This window comes from Coloeus monedula (assembly GCF_965178545.1).
Source record: "Coloeus monedula genome assembly, chromosome: 35".
Taxonomy (NCBI): Eukaryota; Metazoa; Chordata; class Aves; order Passeriformes; family Corvidae; genus Coloeus; species Coloeus monedula.
In genome coordinates this window covers 3,169,377-3,188,262 of record NC_138815.1, presented here as the reverse complement: position 1 = coordinate 3,188,262, position 18,886 = coordinate 3,169,377, and the positions used below count along the sequence as shown (strand labels likewise).

At 63.8% G+C, this 18,886-nt stretch overlaps 2 protein-coding genes across 7 annotated transcripts; both read right to left on the bottom strand.

Moving 5' to 3' along the window:
* Nucleotides 1–75: 75 nt before the first annotated feature.
* On the bottom strand, nt 76–6,960 carry XRCC1 (X-ray repair cross complementing 1). 4 transcript variants are annotated; one of them, XM_082299940.1, is made up of 13 exons: nt 6,878–6,960; nt 6,707–6,799; nt 6,336–6,434; nt 6,102–6,260; nt 5,452–5,526; nt 4,263–4,508; nt 3,327–3,613; nt 3,125–3,241; nt 1,626–1,826; nt 1,464–1,543; nt 1,277–1,367; nt 317–392; nt 76–239 (listed from the first exon to the last, which is right to left on the bottom strand). In XM_082299940.1, the coding sequence occupies exons 1-13, from the start codon at nt 6,944–6,946 to the stop codon at nt 126–128; spliced, it is 1,707 nt and encodes a 568-aa protein (XP_082156066.1). In that variant the 5' UTR covers nt 6,947–6,960; the 3' UTR covers nt 76–125. The 4 variants fall into 4 exon arrangements, with proteins under 4 accessions (XP_082156066.1, XP_082156065.1, XP_082156064.1 ...); XM_082299939.1 differs by having other exon boundaries at nt 1,277–1,543; nt 4,263–4,336; nt 4,409–4,508; XM_082299938.1 differs by having other exon boundaries at nt 1,277–1,543.
* Nucleotides 6,961–7,254: 294 nt separating this feature from the next.
* SMG9 (SMG9 nonsense mediated mRNA decay factor) lies at nt 7,255–18,878 on the bottom strand. 3 transcript variants are annotated; one of them, XM_082299950.1, is made up of 13 exons: nt 18,144–18,878; nt 17,828–17,899; nt 17,457–17,703; nt 16,500–16,597; nt 16,314–16,426; nt 14,783–14,894; nt 13,561–13,656; nt 13,394–13,479; nt 12,566–12,669; nt 10,852–10,959; nt 8,927–9,055; nt 8,372–8,513; nt 7,255–7,396 (listed from the first exon to the last, which is right to left on the bottom strand). In XM_082299950.1, the coding sequence occupies exons 1-13, from the start codon at nt 18,234–18,236 to the stop codon at nt 7,318–7,320; spliced, it is 1,479 nt and encodes a 492-aa protein (XP_082156076.1). In that variant the 5' UTR covers nt 18,237–18,878; the 3' UTR covers nt 7,255–7,317. The 3 variants fall into 3 exon arrangements, with proteins under 3 accessions (XP_082156076.1, XP_082156078.1, XP_082156077.1); XM_082299952.1 differs by having other exon boundaries at nt 13,394–13,470; XM_082299951.1 differs by having other exon boundaries at nt 17,457–17,700.
* Between the last annotated feature and the right edge of the window lie 8 nt (nt 18,879–18,886).

The following is an 18,886-nucleotide window of genomic DNA, read 5'->3' as shown; positions in this document are numbered from 1 at the left end:
AAAGCCACGCCCTCTTCAATTAAAAACCACGCCTCGTTTTCTACCCAAAATTCCTTTATTTGACCACGGAACGGGGGCCGGGGGAGGGGGGGGGCGATGACGTCACGGCGGCGCCGACGATGACGTCACGCGCGGGGCACGACGGCGAAGGGCTGGGCCGGCAGGGGGCGCTGCTGCTCCCCGCACCGCAGCAGCCAATCAGGGCGCACGAAGGTCAGCGAGGGGCGGAGCTCCAGGGCCTGGGGGGCGGGGCCTGGGGGTTAAAGGGGGGAGGGGCCACGGCCCCGCCCTGCCCCGCCCTGCCCCGCCCCCACACCTCGTCGAAGGCGGGGTCCCAGTCCTGCGCCGTCACCACGTGCGTCACCGAGTCATCCATGTAGGGCGCCACGGTCCTGCGGAGCAGCACGGACCAGTACGGACCAGTACGGACCAGTACGGACCAGTATGGACCAGTACGGGGCAGTATGGACTGGTATAGAGCAGTACAGACCGGTCCGAACCAGTACAGACCAATCTGAACCGGTATGTACCAGTATGGAGCAGTATAGAGCAGTACAGACCAGTCCGAACCAGTATAGACCAGTCCAAACCAGTACAGACCAATCTGAACCAGTATGGACCAATATGGAGCAGTACGGACCAGTATGGACCAGTATGGAGCAGTATGGAGCAATACAGACCAGTTCGAACCAGTATGGACCAGTACGGAGCAGTACAGAGCAGTACAGACCGGTCCGAACCAGTACAGACCAGTATGAACCAGTACAGACCAGTACAAACCAATACAGACCAATATGGACCAGTACGGACCAATACAGACCAGTATGCACCAGTACAGACCAGTATAGAGCAGTATAAAGCAGTACAGACCAGTCTGAACCAGTATGGAGCAGTATGGACCAGTACGGACCAATACAGACCAGTATGAACCAGTACGCCCCAGTACAACCTCCCATCACACCACAGTACAGCCTCCCAGTACGCCCCAGTACCTCCCAGCCCAACCTCCCACTCTGAACCAGTACAACCAGTCTGAGCCGCCAGCATAGCCCAGTCCCCGGACCTCCTCCCAGTCCCTCCCAGTCCCCTCCCAGTTTCTCCCAGTCCCCTCCCAGTCCCTCCCAGCACCCTCCCATTCCCCTCCCAGTCCCTCCCATTCCCCTCCCAGTTTCTCGCAGTCCCCTCCCAGTCCCTCCCATTCCCCTCCCAGTTTCTCCCAGTCCCTCCCAGCCCCTCCCATTCCCCTCCCAGTCCCTCCCAGTGCTCCCAGTCTGACCCTCCGAAGGCCACGACGAAGCGCAGCAGCCGCCGCCCCTCCCCCGCCGGGAAGTCGCCGTGCAAAAAGAACGTTTTGTCCTCAAAAAAATCTGGGGGGGGGGAGGGGCGAGAGAAAAGAGGGGGGTGGGGGAGGGGTGAGAAAAGGGGAGGGGAGGTGGGGGAGGGGCGGGGGGAGGGGCACGCACCGGGCAGGGGGGGGATGGGCTCCCCCTCCCCCTCCCCCTCCTCGCTGTTCTCCTCGGTGGAGCCGCCGTAGGGGTCGTCCCTGGGGTGGGGGAGGGGTCAGAGGGGGGAGGGCGGGGCCACCCCCGGCCCCACCCCTCCCCCCCCCTTTCCCCCAAACTCACTCCTCTGATTGGTCCTCGCTGTCACCTGACTCGGGGGGCGTGGCTGGGGCCGCCGGGGGAGTGGTCAGGGGGGTGGGGGGTGTGGCCAGGGGAGGAGGCCCCGCCCCTTTGGCCGCCTTGGGGGAGGGGCGGGGAGGGGGCGGGGCGTCCTCAGGCCCCTCCCCATCGCTGCCGGAAGAGGCGGAGCCGTCCAGGAGGTACCTGGGGGGGAGGGGGAGGGGCTGAGGTGGGGCCACGCCCACTTTGGGGGTGGGGTCTCCCACAGACCCACCCAGAATGGGGGTGTCAGTTGTGGGCGTGGCTTATCTGGGTGTGTCCCCCTATGGGTGTGGCTTATCTGGGTGTGTCCCCCTATGGGCGTGGCTTATCTGGGTGTGTCCATTGTAGGTGTGGCTTATCTGGGTGTGTCCCTTGTGGGCGTGGCTTATCTGGACATATCCTATCAGGGCGTGTCTGGGGGGCCGTGTCTGAGGAGGCGTGGCCAGGTGGGCGTGGCCTATTGGGGTGTGTCCCGGGGGGCGTGGCCTATCAGGGTGTGCCCCAGGGGGTGTGGCCTATCAGGGTGTGTCCCAGGGGGGTGTGGCCTATCAAGGTGTGACCTGGGGGGCGTGTCCTATCAGGGCATGTCCACTGTGGGCGTGTCCTATCAGGGCATGTTCCTTGGGGGCGTGGCCTATCAGGGTGGGTCCCTGTGGGCGTGGCCCATCACGGTGTGTCCCAGGGGGCGTGTCCTATCAGGGCATGTCCCTTGTGGGCGTGTCCCATCAGTGCATGTCCTATGTGGGCGTGGCCTATCAGGGTGTGTCCTATGTGGGCGTGTCCTATCAGGGCGTGGCCTATCAGGGCGTGTCCCTTGTGGATATTGTCTATCAGGGCGTGTCCTGGGGGCGTGGCCTATCAGGGCATGTCCTAAGTGGGCGTGTCCTATCAGAGCGTGTGCCCTATCAGGGCATGTCCTATCAGGGCGTGTCCTATGAGGGCGTGGCCCATCAGGGCGTGTCCTGGGGGGCGTGTCCTATCAGGGCATGTCCTATCAGGGCGTGTCCTATGTGGGCGTGGCCTATGTGGGCATGGCCTATCAGGGCGTGGCCTATCAGGGCATGTCCCTGTGGGTGTGTCCTATCAGGGCATGCCCCTTGTGGGCGTGTCCCATCAGGGTGTGTCCTATGTGGGCGTGTCCTATGTGGGTGTGGCCTATCAGGGCGTGTCCCTATGTGGGTGTGGCCTATCAGGGCGTGTCCCATCAGGGCGTGTCCTCTGGGGGCGTGGCCTATCAGGGCATGTCCTATCAGGGCGTGTCCTATGTGGGCGTGTCCTATGTGGGCGTGTCCTATGTGGGTGTGGCCTATGTGGGCATGGCCTATGTGGGCATGTCCCTGTGGGTGTGTCCTATCAGGGCACGCCCCTTGTGGGCGTGTCCTATCAGGGCATGTCCTCTGTGGGCGTGGCCTATCAGGGCGTGTCCCAGGGGGGCGTGGCCCTATCCGGCCGTGTCTCACGGGCCGCAGGGGAGTCTCCGCCCGCTCCTTTGGCAATCCCAGATCCAGGCGGGGCCCACCACGAGCCCCCCGAGCTGCCGGGCCCGCGCCGCCTTCGGCGTCCTGGGGAAGGCGCACCTGCGGGAAAAGGGGCGTGGTTGGAGTGGGCGTGGCCTGGCAGGGGGGTGGGGGGGGGGAGGGCGTGGCCACGGGGGTCACCTACACCAGGTGGGTGCTGTCCGAGGTCCAGTCGGGCCGGTAGCCGGCCCCCAGCCCCAGGGCGGCCGCCCGCAGTTGGCTCCTCAGGGGGTTCTCGAAGCCGCTCAGCACCAGCACCACCCCCCCCAGCACGGCCTTTTTGGGGGTCCCGCCAGGCCGGGGGGGCTTGGGGGGGCTCGGGGGGGTGGTCCCCGAGGCCGTGGTGGGGGTGGGGGTCTTGGCGGGTTTGGGTTTTTTGGGGGGGGTGCCGTTGGTTTTGGAGGTGGGGGCGGGGAGGCGGCGCTTGGGGGGCTGCGGGGGGGGGGAAGAAATTGCGGGGGAGGGGAGTTAGGGAAGGGGGTTTGGGGGACCCCAAAAAGGGTTTAGGGAGGGGTGCAGGGGAGTTTTAGGGGATCGGCAGGGGTTTGGGGGTCCCAAGTGGGGTTTGGGGGTCCCTGGGTGGAGTTTTGGGGGTCCCAGGTGCAGTTTGGGGGTCCCCAGGTGGGGTTTAGGGGTCCCAGGTGGGGTTTGGGGGTCCCAGGTGGGGTTTGGGGGTCCCAGGATGGGGTTTAGGGGTCCCAGGTGGGGTTTGGGGGTCCCAGGTGGGGTTTGGGGATCCCAGGTGGGGTTTGGGGGTCCCAGGTGTGATTTGGGGTCCCAGGTGTGATTTTGGGATCCCCAGGTGTGATTTTGGGATCCCCAGGTGTGATTTTGGGGTCCCAGGTGTGATTTGGGATCCCAGGTGTGGTTTAGGGGCCCCAGGTGGGTTTTGGGGGTCCCTGGGTGTGATTTGGGGTCCCAGGTGTGGTTTTGGGATCCCCAGGTGTGATTTAGGGGTCCCAGGTGTGTTTTTGGGGTCCCAGGTGTGATTTTGGGGTCCCCAGGTGTGATTTTGGGGTCCCAGGTGTGATTTAGGGGGTCCCCAGGTGTGATTTTGGGGGTCCCCGGGTGCCCCCCTTACCTTGGGGGCGGAGCCCGCGCTGGCCTGGAGAGCGGCCACGGCGTAACTGGGGCCGGGGGGGTCCTGAGGGGGGGCTGCGGGTGGGGGAGGGGAGGCCGTGAGGGGGGGTCCGGGCAGGGTGGGGGAGGGGCTGGGGGTGGTCTTACCTGGGCTGGGGGAGGGGGGCCGCTGGTAGAAGAGGGCCCCGGGGGGGCGGCGGGGGCTGCCCCCCTCCTCCCGCAGCGTGAAGGGGCCCAAGCGCCGGACCTGGGGGGGATTTGGGGGGAAATGGGGAATTTTGGGGGGTTTGGGGGTGGAATTTGGGGGGTTGGGGTCACTGGGGGGTTTTGGGGTCAGTGGGGGGGGGGGTAAGGGGGAATTTGGGGGGGGGGGGCAGAGGGGACAAGGAGGAGCTGCTGGGGTGGGCAGTGAGGGGTCAGTGTGGGGTCACAGAGGAGTCACTGTGGGGTCACTGCAGGGGCCAGTGTGGGGTCACGGGGTGGACGCTGAGGGGTCAGTGTGGGGCCACTGTGGGGTCACTGCAGGGGTCAGTGTGGGGTCATGGGGTGGGCAGTCAGGGGTCAGTGTGGGGTCATGGGGTGGGCAGTGAGGGGTCAGTGTGGGGCCACTGTGGGGTCACTGCAGGGGTCAGTGTGGGGTCACAGGGTGGGCAGTCAGGGGTCAGTGTGGGGTCACTGTGGAGTCACTGCAGGGGCCATAGGGTGGCCACTGTGCGGTCAGTGTGGTGGTCACTGCAGGGGTCATGGGGTGGCCACTGTGCGGTCAGTGTGGTGGTCACTGCAGGGGTCATGGGGTGGTCACTGCGGGGTCACTGCGGGGGTCATGGGGTGGTCACTGTGGGGTCACTGCAGGGGTCACAGGGTGGCCACTGCAGGATCACTGCAGGGGTCACAGGATGGTCACTGTGGGGTCACTGTGGGGGTCAGGGGGTGGTCACTGCAGGGTCACAGAGGGGTCAGTAAGAGGCCACTGGTGTGGTCACTGGGGGTCACTTTGGGGGTCACTGGTGTGGTCACTGCAGGGTCACTGTGGGGGTCATGGGGTGGTCACTACAGGGTCACAGAGGGATCACTACAGGGGTCACTGCAGGGTCACAGATGGGTCACAGAGGGGTCACTGCAGGGTCACAATGGGGTCACTGCAGGGGTCACAGTGGGGTCACTGCAGGGTCACTGCAGGGGTCACTCACCGGCGCCTCGGGCGGGGCCTCGTCCTCCTCAGGGGCCGCGAACACCCGGATGAACGAGAGGCCGAAGGGGCGGCTCTGGGGGGTCACCAGGTGTGGTTTGGGGTCACCAGGTGTGGTTTGGGATCACCAGGTGTGTTTCAGTGTCCCCCAGATGCATTTCAGGGTTCCCAGGTGTGTTCTGAGGTCCTCCAGGTGCATTTTGGTGTCCCCCAGGTGTGTTTCAGGGTCCCCCAGGTGTGTTTCAGGGTCCCCCAGGTGTGTTTTGAGGCCCCCCAGGTGTGTTTTGAGGTCTCCCAAGTGTATTTCGAGGCCCCCCAGATGTATTTTGAAGCCCCCCAGGTGCATTTTGAGGTCTCTCAGGTGTATTTCAGAGCCCCCCAGGTGTATCTCGAGGCCCCCCAGGTGTACTTCAGGCCCCCCAGGTGTATTTTGAGGCCCCCCAGATGTATTTTGAGGCCCCCCAGGTGTATTTTGAGGCCCCCCAGGTGTATCTCGAGGCCCCCCAGGTGTACTTCAGGCCCCCCAGGTGTATTTTGAGGCCCCCCAGGTGTATTTTGAGGCTCCCCAGGTGTATTTTGAGGCTCCCCAGGTGTGTTTTGAGGCCCCCCAGGTGTACTTCGGGCTCCCCCTCACCCCCCTCACCCCCTCACCTGGCAGTAGGGCTGGCTCAGCACCACACGCAGCCGGTCCCAGGTGCCCTGTGCCGGACCCTTGACCAGCGAATCGGGCCCGAAGAGCCGCACCCGGCGCGGTTCGGCCCCGGCGCGGCTCTCGCTGGGCGACATCAGCGCCGCGCTGGGCAGCAGCACCTGCGAGAGCCCCGTGTGAGCCTCGCTGGCCCCGGGCCACGCTCGTGGCTCGCAGGGGACAGGGCCAGGGCTCACCTGGAAGTCGCCCCCGGCCGAGGAGCCCACCAGCACCTCCACGAAAGCGGCGCCGTCGTTGCCGATGTGCAGCGAGTGGATGGGCCGGGACCCCCCCAGCTGCGAGACCCTCCCCAAAAAAGCACGGGGGGAAGGGTCAGAGCCCCCTCCCAAATCCTTTGCTCCTCCCTCAGCGGGGTTCAGACGCCCACGCCCCCCCCCCCCCCCCAAGCCCTCACAGCAGACCCCCCAAGTGCTCCTTCCCCGCGGCCCCAAAATTGAGAGGGGACCCCCGAACTCCCCTCGAAGTCTCCCTCAGGGACCGCTTAAACCCCTCAAGGAGTCCCTCCCAGTGCCTCCCAGTGCCCCCCCCCCCCCCATCCCCTCCCCACCTCCAGCACGACGCTGAGCTGCTTCTCGCCGGCCGCCGCCCCCCGCCAGCGCCCGCCGTCGTCCGGCCGCAGCAGGTTCTCGGCCGGGTGACGCTGCAGAGACACGGCAAGGCTTCAGCACGGGCATCTCCGGAGCTCCCCCGAAGCACCGCAGAGCCCGCCCGGACCCACCGGGTCAGCGCTGGTCACGGACACGACGCGCGTTAACGGGAGCTCCGGCATCGCTGAGGCCGCCGCCATCGACCGGAAGCCGCCTCAGAACCCACACCCCCCCCCCCGCGGGAGGCGCTCTGCCAACAACCGCCCGCAACTCTATGGTTCCGGGGCGGGTTCGGTGCTTCCGCGCATGCGCACAGCGCCGCTCTACCCCCCGAGTCCTCCCGTCTCTGTGGCCCCGCGGTCCTCCAGGAGTTTTCCCGCCCTTTTCGCAGCGCGCGAAGCCGTGAGGGGAAGGGGGGGGGGGAGCGAAGGACGGGGCACAATTAAACCTTTGGGGGGGGGGATTAATTAACATTTCTCGCTAATTAAGCCCCAAACAAGACACTTTAGGGGTTTCCAGCGGGTTTATTGGTCCAGCGACACCCCCCCCGGTTCTTCCCAGTGCTCCCAGTTCAGCCCAGTAACCGGCCGTACTCGGCCAGGGCGGACGATTTCTTCACCCCGTCCCAGATCCGGGCAGCGTAGTGGAACCTGCGACCAGTATGGACCAGTAGGAACCAGTACGGACGAGTACAGGTCAGATACGTCCTCCCAGTTACCCCCAAACCCCCTCCCAGTTCCTCCCAGTTGCTCCCAGTTCCTCCCAAACCCCCTCCCAGTTGCTCCCAGTGCCCCCCAAACCCCTCCCAGTTCGTCCCCATTACCCCCAAACTCCCTCCCAATTCCTCCCAGTGCACCCAAATCCCCTCCCAGTTCCTCCCAGTGCCCCCAGACCCCTTCCCAGTTCCTCCCAGTGCCCTCAAACCCCCTCCCAGTTCCTCCCAACCCCCCTCCCAGTTGCTCCCAGTGCCCCCCAAACCCCTCCCAGTTCTTCCCAGTTACCCCAGGCCCCCTCCCAGTTCCTCCCAGTGCCCCCAAACCCCCTCCCAGTTCTTCCCAGTGCCCCCCAAACCCCTCCCAGTCGCTCCCAGTGCCCCCCAAACCCCTCCCAGTTCCTCCCAGTGCCCCCAATTCCCTCCCAGTTCTTCCCAGTTACCCCCCAACCCCCTCCCAGTCGCTCCCAGTGCCCCCAATTCCCTCCCAGTTCCTCCCAGTGCCCCCAGACCCTCTCCCAGTTCCTCCCAGTGCCTGCAAACCCCCCCTCCCAGTCGCTCCCAGTGCCCCCCAAACCCCTCCCAGTTCTTCCCAGTTACCCCCAAACCCCTCCCAGTCACTCCCAGTGCCCCCAATTCCCTCCCAGTTCCTCCCAGCGCCCCCAAACCCCCTCCCAGTGCCCCCAAACCCCCTCCCAGTTGCTCCCAGTACCCCCAGGCCCCCTCCCAGTTCTTCCCAGTGCCCCCAAACCCCCTCCCAGTTGCTCCCAGTACCCCCAGGCCCCCTCCCAGTTCCTCCCAGTGCCCCCAAACCCCCTCCCAGTTCCTCCCAGCGCCCCCAAACCCCCTCCCAGTGCCCCCAAACCCCCTCCCAGTTGCTCCCAGCGCCCCCCAGGCCCCCTCCCAGTCTCACCAGTTGCGCTCGGTCAGGAGGCTGTGGGATAACTGGGAGCGTGCGGCCGCCAGGACCCTCCCCCGGAGCCGGGCCAGGAGCCCCCCGATGCCCCCCCGACCCCGGAATGGGGGCAGGGCCGGGAACAGAGCCCCTCCCCCACCTGGGGGGGACGCACGGGGGTTACTGGGAGCATTGGGATGTACTGGGAGGGCGTTCGGGAGGGACTGGGAGAGAGCGGGAGCTACTGGGAAAGGGTTTTGGGGGGGGCTGGGAGGCGGTTTGGGGAGGATCGGGGGGTATTTGGAGGGACGGGGAGGGACTGGGATGTACTGGGAGGGACTGGGGTATACTGGGAGGGACTGGGATATACTGGGAGAGGGTTTAGGGGGAACTGGGAAGGTGTTGGGGCCTTTAATGGGGGCTCGGGGAGGGACTGGGATGGACTGGGAAGGAATTTAGAGGGTGCTGGGGGGGGGGTCCCCTGGTTTATACTGGTCCATACTGGTTTATACTGGTCCATAGTGGTTTATACTGGTCCGTACTGGTTTATACTGGTCCGTACTGGTGCCTCACCTGCCCGGGGCAGGGCGTCATCGGCCTCGTCCTCCAGGGGGGGCAGCAGGAACAGATTGACCTCGGCCTCGGGGGGGGCTGGGGGGACCCCCGAATTCCCCGGGAGCAGCTCCCGCATGGACAGCGACCCTAAAAACCCCCAAATTCACCCCAAAATTCACCGGGGAGCCCCAAAATCCCCCCAAAATTCATCGGGGAGCCCCAAATTCACCCCAAAATTCACCGGGGAGCCCCAAAATTCATCTGGGAGCCCCAAAATTCACCTGGGAGCCCCAAAATCCCCCCCAAAATTCATCTGGGAACCCCAAAATCCCCCCAAAATTCACCGGAGAGCCACAAAATCCCCCCAAAATTCACCTGGGAGCCCCAAAATATCCCCCCAAATTCACCTGGGAGCCCCAAAATTCACCGGAGACCCCCAAAATCCCCCCCCCAAATTCACCTGGGAACCCCCAAATTCACCGGAGAGCCCCAAAAGTCACTGGGGACCCCCAAATTCACCCCAAAATTCACCGGGGAGCCCCAAAATTCACCTGGGAGCCCCAAAACCCCCCCAAAATTCACTGGGGAGCCCCAAAACCCCCCCCAAAATTCACTGGGGAGCCCCAAACCCCCCCCAAAATTCACCGGGGAGCCCCAAAATCCTCCCCAGATTCGTCTGGGTGCCTTGAAATGCATATGGGACCCCCAAAAATCATCTGGGACCCCCCATATTAATTTGGGACCCCCAAAATCCCCCCCCAACCCATCCAGGACCCTCCGACTCCCCCCAAAACCCCTCAGGGCCCCCCCAAATCCCCCTCAGGACCCCCAAACCCCCTCCAGCTCCCCCCAATCCCCTTCAGGACCCCCAAAACTCCTCAGGGCCCCCCCAAATCCCCTCCAGGACCCCCCAAATTCCCCTCAGGACCCCCCCAAATTCCCCTCAGTACCCCCCCAAATTCCCCTCAGGACCCCCCCAAAACCCCTCAGGGCCCCCTCAAATCCCCCTCAGGACCCCCAAAACTCCTCAGGGCCCCCTCAAATCCCCCTCAGGACCCCCAAAACTCCTCAGGGCCCCCCCAAATCCCCCTCAGGACCCCCAAAACCCCTCAGGACCCCCCCAAATTCCCCTCAGGACCCCCAAAACCCCCTCCAGCTCCCCCCAATCCCCTTCAGGACCCCCAAAACTCCTCAGGGCCCCCCCAAATCCCCTCCAGGACCCCCCAAATTCCCCTCAGGACCCCCCCAAATCCCCCTCAGGACCCCCAAAACTCCTCAGGGACCCCCCAAATCCCCTCCAGGACCCCCCAAAACCCCTCAGGACCCCCCCAAATTCCCCTCAGGACCCCCAAAACCCCTCAGGGCCCCCTCAAATCCCCCTCAGGACCCCCAAACCCCCTCCAGCTCCCCCCAATCCCCTTCAGGACCCCCAAAACTCCTCAGGGCCCCCCCAAATCCCCTCCAGGACCCCCCAAATTCCCCTCAGGACCCCCCCAAATTCCCCTCAGGACCCCCCCAAAACCCCTCAGGGCCCCCTCAAATCCCCCTCAGGACCCCCAAAACCCCTCAGGGCCCCCCCAAATCCCCCTCAGGACCCCCAAAACTCCTCAGGGCCCCCCCAAATCCCCTCCAGCTCCCCCCAAAACCCCTCCGGGACCCCCAAGTTCCCCTCAGGACCCCCAAAACCCCTCAGGGCCCCCCCAAATCCCCCTCAGGACCCCCAAACCCCCTCCAGCTCCTCCCCAATCCCCTTCAGCTCCCCCCAAATCCCCTCAGGACCCCCCAAATCCCCCTCAGGACCCCCAAAACTCCTCAGGGCCCCCCCAAATCCCCTCCAGCTCCCCCCAAAACCCCTCCGGGACCCCCAAATTCCCCTCAGGACCCCCAAAACTCCTCAGGGACCCCCCAAATCCCCTCCAGGACCCCCCAATCCCCGGCCGTACCCCGGTACTTGAGGCGGGAGTGCGCCATGAGCCGGCCCAGCACTCGCTGCATCTGCCCCAGGCGCCGTGGGGAGAAGCACTCGGGGGGGGCCCGGGTCTGCACGAACACTGGGGGGGCACGCGGGGGTCACCGTGGGGCTGGGGGGCACCTGGGGGGCACCGTGGGGCTGGGGGGCACCTGGGGAGCACCTGGGGGGCACCTGGGGGGCACCGTGGGGCTGGGGGGCACCCGGGGGGCAGCTGGGGAGGTCTGTGGGGCAGAATCTATAGGGCAGGCTCTATGGGGCAGGGCTCTATGGGGCAGGGATCTATGGGGCAGGGTCTATGGGGCAGGATCTGTGGGTCACAGATCTATGGGGCAGTGATCTATGGGGCAGAATCTGTAAGGCAGAATCTATAGGGCAGAATCTGTGGGGCAAATCTATAGGGCAGGGCTCTGTGGGGCAGGATCTATAGGGCAGATCTATAGGGCAGGGCTCTATGGGGCAGATCTGTGGGGGGCAGATCTATAGGGCAGATCTATAGGGCAGGATCTATGGGGAAGGGATCTATGGGGCAGGATCTATGGGGCAGATCTATGGGGCAGGATCTATAGGGCAGATCTATAGGGCAGGGCTCTATAGGGCAGGGCTCTATGGGGCAGGGCTCTATGGGGCAGGGCTCTATGGGGCAGATCTATAGGGCAGGGTCTATGGGGCAGATCTGTGGGGGGCAGGGCTCTATGGGGCAGGGCTCTATGGGGCAGGATCTATAGGGCAGATCTATAGGGCAGGGCTCTATGGGGCAGATCTGTGGGGGGCAGATCTATGGGGCAGGATCTATGGGGCAGGGCTCTGTGGGGCAGATCTGTGGGGCAGGGTCTATGGGGCAGATCTATAGGGCAGGGCTCTGTGGGGCAGGGCTCTATGGGGCAGGGCTCTATGGGGCAGATCTATAGGGCAGGGCTCTGTGGGGCAGGGCTCTATGGGGCAGGGCTCTATGGGGCAGGATCTATAGGGCAGATCTATAGGGCAGGGCTCTGTGGGGCAGGGCGCTATGGGGCAGATCTGTGGGGCAGGGCTCTATGGGGCAGATCTATAGGGCAGGGCTCTGTGGGGCAGGGCTCTGTGGGGCAGGGCTCTATGGGGCAGGATCTATAGGGCAGGGATCTATGGGGCAGGATCTATAGGGCAGATCTATAGGGCAGGGCTCTGTGGGGCAGGATCTATAGGGCAGGGCTCTATGGGGCAGGATCTATAGGGCAGATCTATAGGGCAGGGCTCTGTGGGGCAGGGCGCTATGGGGCAGATCTGTGGGGCAGGGCTCTATGGGGCAGATCTATAGGGCAGGGCTCTGTGGGGCAGGGCTCTGTGGGGCAGGGCTCTATGGGGCAGGATCTATAGGGCAGGGATCTATGGGGCAGGATCTGTGGGGCAGATCTATAGGGCAGGGTCTATGGGGCAGGGCTCTGTGGGGCAGGATCTATAGGGCAGATCTATGGGGCAGGGCTCTATAGGGCAGATCTGTGGGGCAGGGCTCTATGGGGCAGGGTCTATAGGGCAGATCTATGGGGCAGGGATCTATGGGGCAGGGCTCTATGGGGCAGGATCTATAGGGCAGGGCTCTATGGGGCAGGGCTCTATGGGGCAGATCTATAGGGCAGGGCTCTGTGGGGCAGGGCTCTGTGGGGCAGGATCTATAGAGCAGATCTATAGGGCAGACGTGTGGGGCTCACCCAGGTGTGGGTAATACTCCGAGGGCTCCTCGGCGCCGGCCCCGCTCGAGTCGTGGCTCGGGGACGGCGTCGGCGGCTTCACCATCTCGGCCGTCTGCAGGAACCTGGGGGGCAGAGGCTGGGGGGCAGCCGGGGGGCAGCTATGGGGCAGCTATGGGGCAGTTTGGGGCAGTTTGGGGCAGTTATGGGGCAGTTATGGGGCAGTTATGGGGCAGCTATGGGGCAGTTTGGGGCAGCTATGGGGCAGTTATGGGGCAGTTATGGGGCAGTTTGGGGCTGTTTGGGGCAGTTATGGGGCAGTTTGGGGCAGTTTGGGGCAGTTATGGGGCAGTTATGGGGCAGTTTGGGGCTGTTTGGGGCAGTTTGGGGCAGTTTGGGGCAGTTATGGGGCAGTTATGGGTCAGCGGTCAGTTCTTGGTCACTTAGGGGTCAGTTTGGGATCAGTTCGGGGTCACTTAGGGGTCAGTTTTTGGTCACTTGGGTCAGTTTTGGGGTCATTTAGGGATCAGTTTCGGGGTCACTTAGGGGTCAGTTTGGGGTCACTTAGGGGTCAGTTTGAGGTCAGTTTTGGGGTCATTTAGGGGTCAGGTTTTGGTCACTTAGGGGTAAGTTCGGGGTCACTTAGGGGTCACTTAGGGGTCAGTTTGAGGTCAGTTTTTGGTCACTTAGGGGTCAGTTTGGGATCAGTTAGGGGTCAGTTTGGGGTCACTTAGGGATCAGTTTTGAGGTCAGTTTTGGGGTCATTTAGGGGTCAGTTCGGGGTCACTTAGGGGTCAGTTCGGGGTCACTTAGGGGTCAGTTTTGGGGTCACTTCGGGGTCAGCCCCACCTGTAGAGCCCCAGGTCCGTGAACCAATCCTGCACCAGCAGCACCACGTGGCACACGGTGAACAGGAAGGCGGCGATCTGCAGCGACTGCCGGCCCGTCCGTTAGCGCCATTAGCATAATTAACGCCTCATTAGCATATCCACCCCGCCTCCCGACCCCGCCCTCACCTGCGTCTCCACGTAGGCATGGGGCAGCGCGAATTCCGGCGGCAGCTTCCGGTCGTTGTTGATCAGGTGATCCAGGTGGGCGGGGCTAAGGATGGGCTGGGGGGGTGGAGCCAAAGAGGGTGTGGTCAATGGGATGCCACGCCCACCCCCGGTATGCTAATGAGGGGGCGGGGAAAGGGGGAGTTGATTAGTGATGGTAATTGTGGGTGATTACGGTAAAGGGGGTAATTACGGTAATTGGGGTAATTACGGCAAAAGGGGTAAATACGGTAGTTGGGGTAATTACGGTAACGGGGCTGAATATGGTAAGGAGATAATTACGGTAATTGGAGTAATTATGGTAATTGGGGTAATTACGGTAAAGAGGATAATTACGGTAACTGTGGGTAATTATGGTAAACGGGGTAAATACGGTAGTTGGGGTAATTACGGTAAAGGAGTAATTACGGTAATTGGGGAGTTACAGTAATTGGGGTAATTACGGTAAAGAGGGCAATTGGGGTAATTGTGTGTAATTACGGTAAATGGGGTAATTACGGTAATTGGGGTAAATACGGTAATTGTGGTTAATTATGGTAATTGTCACAATTATGGTAAAGAGAGTAAATACGGTAAAGGGGATAATTACGGTAATTGTGGGTAATCACGATAAAGGGAGTAATTACGGTACTTGGGGTAATTACGGCAATTGGGGTAATTACGGTAGTTGGGGTAATTACGGTAACGGGGTAATTACGGTAATTGTGGTAATTACGGTAAAGGGGATAATTACGGTAAAGGGGGTAATTACGGTAATTGGGGGCAATTACGGGGTGATTAGTGCTGAATATCGGTTAATTACCATCAATTAAAGGATAATTAGGGCCAATTAGCGGCAATCAGGTTGAATGGTGACATAATTACTGCTAACGCCCCGGTAATTAGGTGGCTTTTTGGGGTAACTACGGTTAATTACAGGCAATCACGGGGCACAACCAGCGCTAATCCTCGCGATAATTACAGGGCCATCAGTGACAATTCTGGGGTAATCAGCAGCTAATTAGCAGCAAGCAGTTAATTAAGCACTACCCCGGGCTAATTGCCCGCTAGTTACGAATGAAGCCCCATTAACCCCTTCGGGCACTGGGGTTTTTTTTTTTTCCCCTCGTTAGCGCTAATTAGCGGCGGTGGGGGCCAGGCGGGGCCGGTTAATCAGCAGGGCCGGTTAATTAGCGCTAATGACCTGCGTGTCCAGGAAGAGCACGCGCTCCTGCGTGACGAACAGGTCGATGCCGCCGGTCTGGGCCCCGCCCCGTTCCCGCAGCTCCGGCGGCTGCGGCCGGAACACGAACGAGCTGGGGGGGGGAGGGGCGCTCAGGGACCCCCCCAGTATAACCCAGTACAGCCCAGTATAGCCCAGTATAGCCCAGACCCATCCCCAGTATAACCCAGTATAACCCAGTACAGCCCAGTATAGCCCAGACCCCTCCCCAGTATAAACCAGTATAACCCGGTACAGCCCAGACCCCTCCCCAGTATAACCCAGTACAGCCCAGTATAGCCCAGACCCATCCCCAGTATAAACCAGTATAACCCAGTACAGCCCAGACCCCTCCCCAGTATAACCCAGTACAGCCCAGTATAGCCCAGACCCATCCCCAGTATAACCCAGTATAACCCAGTACAGCCCAGTATAGCCCAGACCCCTCCCCAGTATAAACCAGTATAACCCAGTACAGCCCAGACCCCTCCCCGGTATAACCCAGTACAGCCCAATATAGCCCAGACCCCTCCCCAGTATAGCCCAGACCCCTCCCAGTATAGCCCAGTACAGCCCAGTATAACCCAGTACAGCCCAGACCCCTCCCCAGTGCAGCCCAGTACAACCCAGTACATCCCAGACCCCTCCCAGTACAGCCCAGTATAACCCAGTATAGCCCAGTACATCCCAGACCCCTCCCAGACCCCTCCCAGTATAGCCCAGTACAGCCCAGTATAGCCCAGTACAGCCCAGATCCCTCCCAGTACAGCCCAGTATAACCCAGTACAGCCCAGACCCCTCCCCAGTGCAGCCCAGTACAGCCCAGTACATCCCAGACCCCTCCCAGACCCCTCCTAGTACAGCCCAGTATAACCCAGTATAGCCCAGTACAGCCCAGACGCCTCCCCAGTATAACCCAGTAAAACCCAGTACCTCCCAGACCCCTCCCAGTACAACCCAGTGCAACCCAGTATAACCCAGTACCTCCCAGACCCCTCCCAGTATAACCCAGTGCAACCCAGTACCTCCCAGACCCCTCCCAGTACAGCCCAGACCCCTCCCAGTACAGCCCAGTATAACCCAGTACAACCCAGACCCCTCCCAGTACAACCCAGTACCTCCCAGACCCCTCCCCAGTGCAGCCCAGTATAACCCAGTATAACCCAGTACAACCCAGACCCCTCCCAGTACAGCCCAGACCCCTCCCAGTATGTCCCAGTACCTCCCACTTCCCTTCAAACCCCTCCCAGTCCATCCCAGTCCCCTCCAGCCCCTCTCAGTGCCCTCCCAGTCCCTCCCAATCCCCTCCCAGTCCCTCCCATACCCCTCCCAGTTCCTTCCCAGTCCCTCCCAATCCCCTCCCAGTCCCTCCCAATCCCCTCCCAGTGTCCCCCAATCCCCTCCCAGTCCCTCCCAGTGCCCCCCAATCCCCTCCCAGTCCCTCCCAGTGTCCCCCAATCCCCTCCCAGTGCCCCCCAATCCCCTCCCAGTCCCTCCCAGTGCCCCCCAGTACCGCGGGTCCTCCTCGGGCTGGTTCCCGGCCAGCAGCGACAGCACCGTGGATTTGCCGGTGCCCTGCAGGCCCAGCGCGCCCACCACCAGCACGTCCGTCTGCTCCAGCAGGAACTGGGAGCACTGGGAGTCACTGGGAGGCCTCTGGGGACCCCTCCGCCCCCACCCCCCCAGTCCCCTCCCCCACCTCCAGGGCGCTGTCGCACCAGTTCATCTGCTCGTCCACCAGTTTGATACTGGTTTTCATCTTCTCGGGCGCCGCCAGCCGCGCCTGGGCCTGGGCGGCTGAGGAGGGGGCGGGGCCACGTGGGGGACACGCCCCCTTTGGCCACGCCCCCATTGTATCACCCATTAGCCCCGCCCACAGCCCAGCCCACGCCCACATTGACCACACCCACAGTGACCACGCCCAGCTCGGTGGCCACACCCCCCAAACCCACCAATTCCCCTCCTTTAGCCCCGCCCCTAGCGCCGAAACCACGCCCACTTCCCGTGTCCAACCAACACGACCACGCCCACAGCAACCACGCCCAGCTCGGTGACCACGCCCTAAAATCCGCCCACTTCCCTCCTTTAGCCCCGCCCCTCCACAACAGCCACGCCCCTTTAAGCCACGCCCCAACACAAAACCACGCCCCTTTAAGCCACGCCCCAACACAAAACCACGCCCCTTTAAGCCACGTCCCCAACACAAAACCACGCCCACTTTCCCTGCCCAGCCCCCTCGACCACGCCCAGCTCAGTGGCCACGCCCCAACCCCCGCCCACTCCCCTCCTTTAAGCCCCACCCCTCCATCCAAACCACGCCCCTTTAAGCCACGCCCACCGCACTGACCACGCCCAAAACGCCAAAACCATGCCCGCTTTCTCTGCCCAACCCCCCTCGACCACGCCCACAGCGACCACACCCACCTCGGTGGCCACGCCCCCAACCGCTCCCCTTTACACCCCGCCCACAACCTTGACCACGCCCACCCAGGCACAGCCCACTCCTTTTTAGCCCCGCCCCTCTGTCACAACCACGCCCCCTTTAGCCCCGCCCCAGCCCTGACCACGCCCACCCACCCCTCTCCTTTCGCCCCGCCCCCTCTGCCACAACCACGCCCCTTTGGCCCCGCCCCCAGCCCTGACCACGCCCACTCACGGTCGAGCGCGGCGGGCGGGGCCAGCCCGCGGCTGTGCAGTTGATAGACAGGCTGAGTGGGGCGGGGCCCCTCCCTCTCCAGGGGCGGGGCCTGGCTCGGCCCCTCCCCCGCGGCCGCCGAGGCCCCGCCCCCGCCCCGCCCCTCCTCCCTCGGCTTCATCAGCACGATGGGCGGGGCCGGGGCGGGAGGGGGCGGGGCCTGCGCTGGCCCCGCCTTGGGAGCGGCCGGGGCTTGCTGCTGCTGCTGCTGGTGGCCAAAAAAATGGAAAGTGACGTCAGAGGGTGTGGCTACACCACGTGGGAAGGGCACACGCCCCTTTTGGGGATGGCCACGCCCCTTTTGGGGATGGCCACGCCCCCCCCAGGCTCACCCGCTCAGCCGGGGGCTTGGCCAGGATGATCGGGGTCTTCTGCAGGGTCCCCGCCGGCTCCTCGCCCACCTCCTGCGGGGACACGCCCACCCCTCAGGCCACGCCCCTCGCGCGCCTCATTACAGCACCCCAGGCCACGCCCACTCCGCTCCGGACACGCCCCGTCCCGCCCCACCCATCAGAAAGCCACGCCCCCCCGCCCCGCCCCACCCATCCCCACGTGCGGGTTTGCTGTCAATCATCCCGAGGCCACGCCCCACCCCTCGCGCAGCTGTCAGTCATTCCGGCGCCACGCCCATCCCCAAGCCCCGCCCACCCTTCGCTCTCCGCCGCCTCCTTCCGGTTCCTTCTCGCGGTTCCAGCAGCGCCGCCGCGCGGCGGGGGCGGGGCTCTGCCCCGAGTCTGACATGGCGGCGGCCGGGACGGTCTCGGGACGGTCCCGGAGCCTCTGAGGGGGTCCCGGAGGGTCCCGGGGGTGTCGCGGGGGTCCTCGAGCTCCTGAGGGGTTTCAGGAGCCTCCCGGAGGTTCCTGAAGGGTTCCCGGAGGCTCCCGGGGGTCCCCGAGCCCCTGAGGGGTTTCCGGGGGTGTCGCGGGGGTCCCTGAGCCCCTGAGGGGTTCCTGGAGGGTCCCGGGGGTCCCGAAGCCCCTGAGGGGTTCCTGGAGGGTCCCGGGGGTGTCGCGGGGGTCTTCGCAGCCCCTGAGGGGTTCCCGGGGGGTGCCGGATCTCTTGAGGGGTTCCCGGAGGTTCCTGGAGGTTCCTGGGGGGTCCCGGATCCCTTGAGAGGTTCCCGGAGGTTCCCGGACCTCCTGAGGGGTTCCCGGAGGGTCCCGGAGGGTCCGGGAGGGTCCCGAAGGTTCCCGGAGGTCCCCGATCCCCTGAGGGGTTCCCGGAGGTTCCCGGAGGTTCCCGAAGGTTCCCGGAGGGTCCCGGATCCCCTGAGGGGTTCCCGGAGGGTCCCGGAGGCTCCCGAAGGTTCCCGGAGGTTCCCGATCCCCTGAGGGGCTCCCGGGGGGCTCCGGGCCCTTTTGGCGCTCCCCGGCCGAGGGGAGGGGGCGTG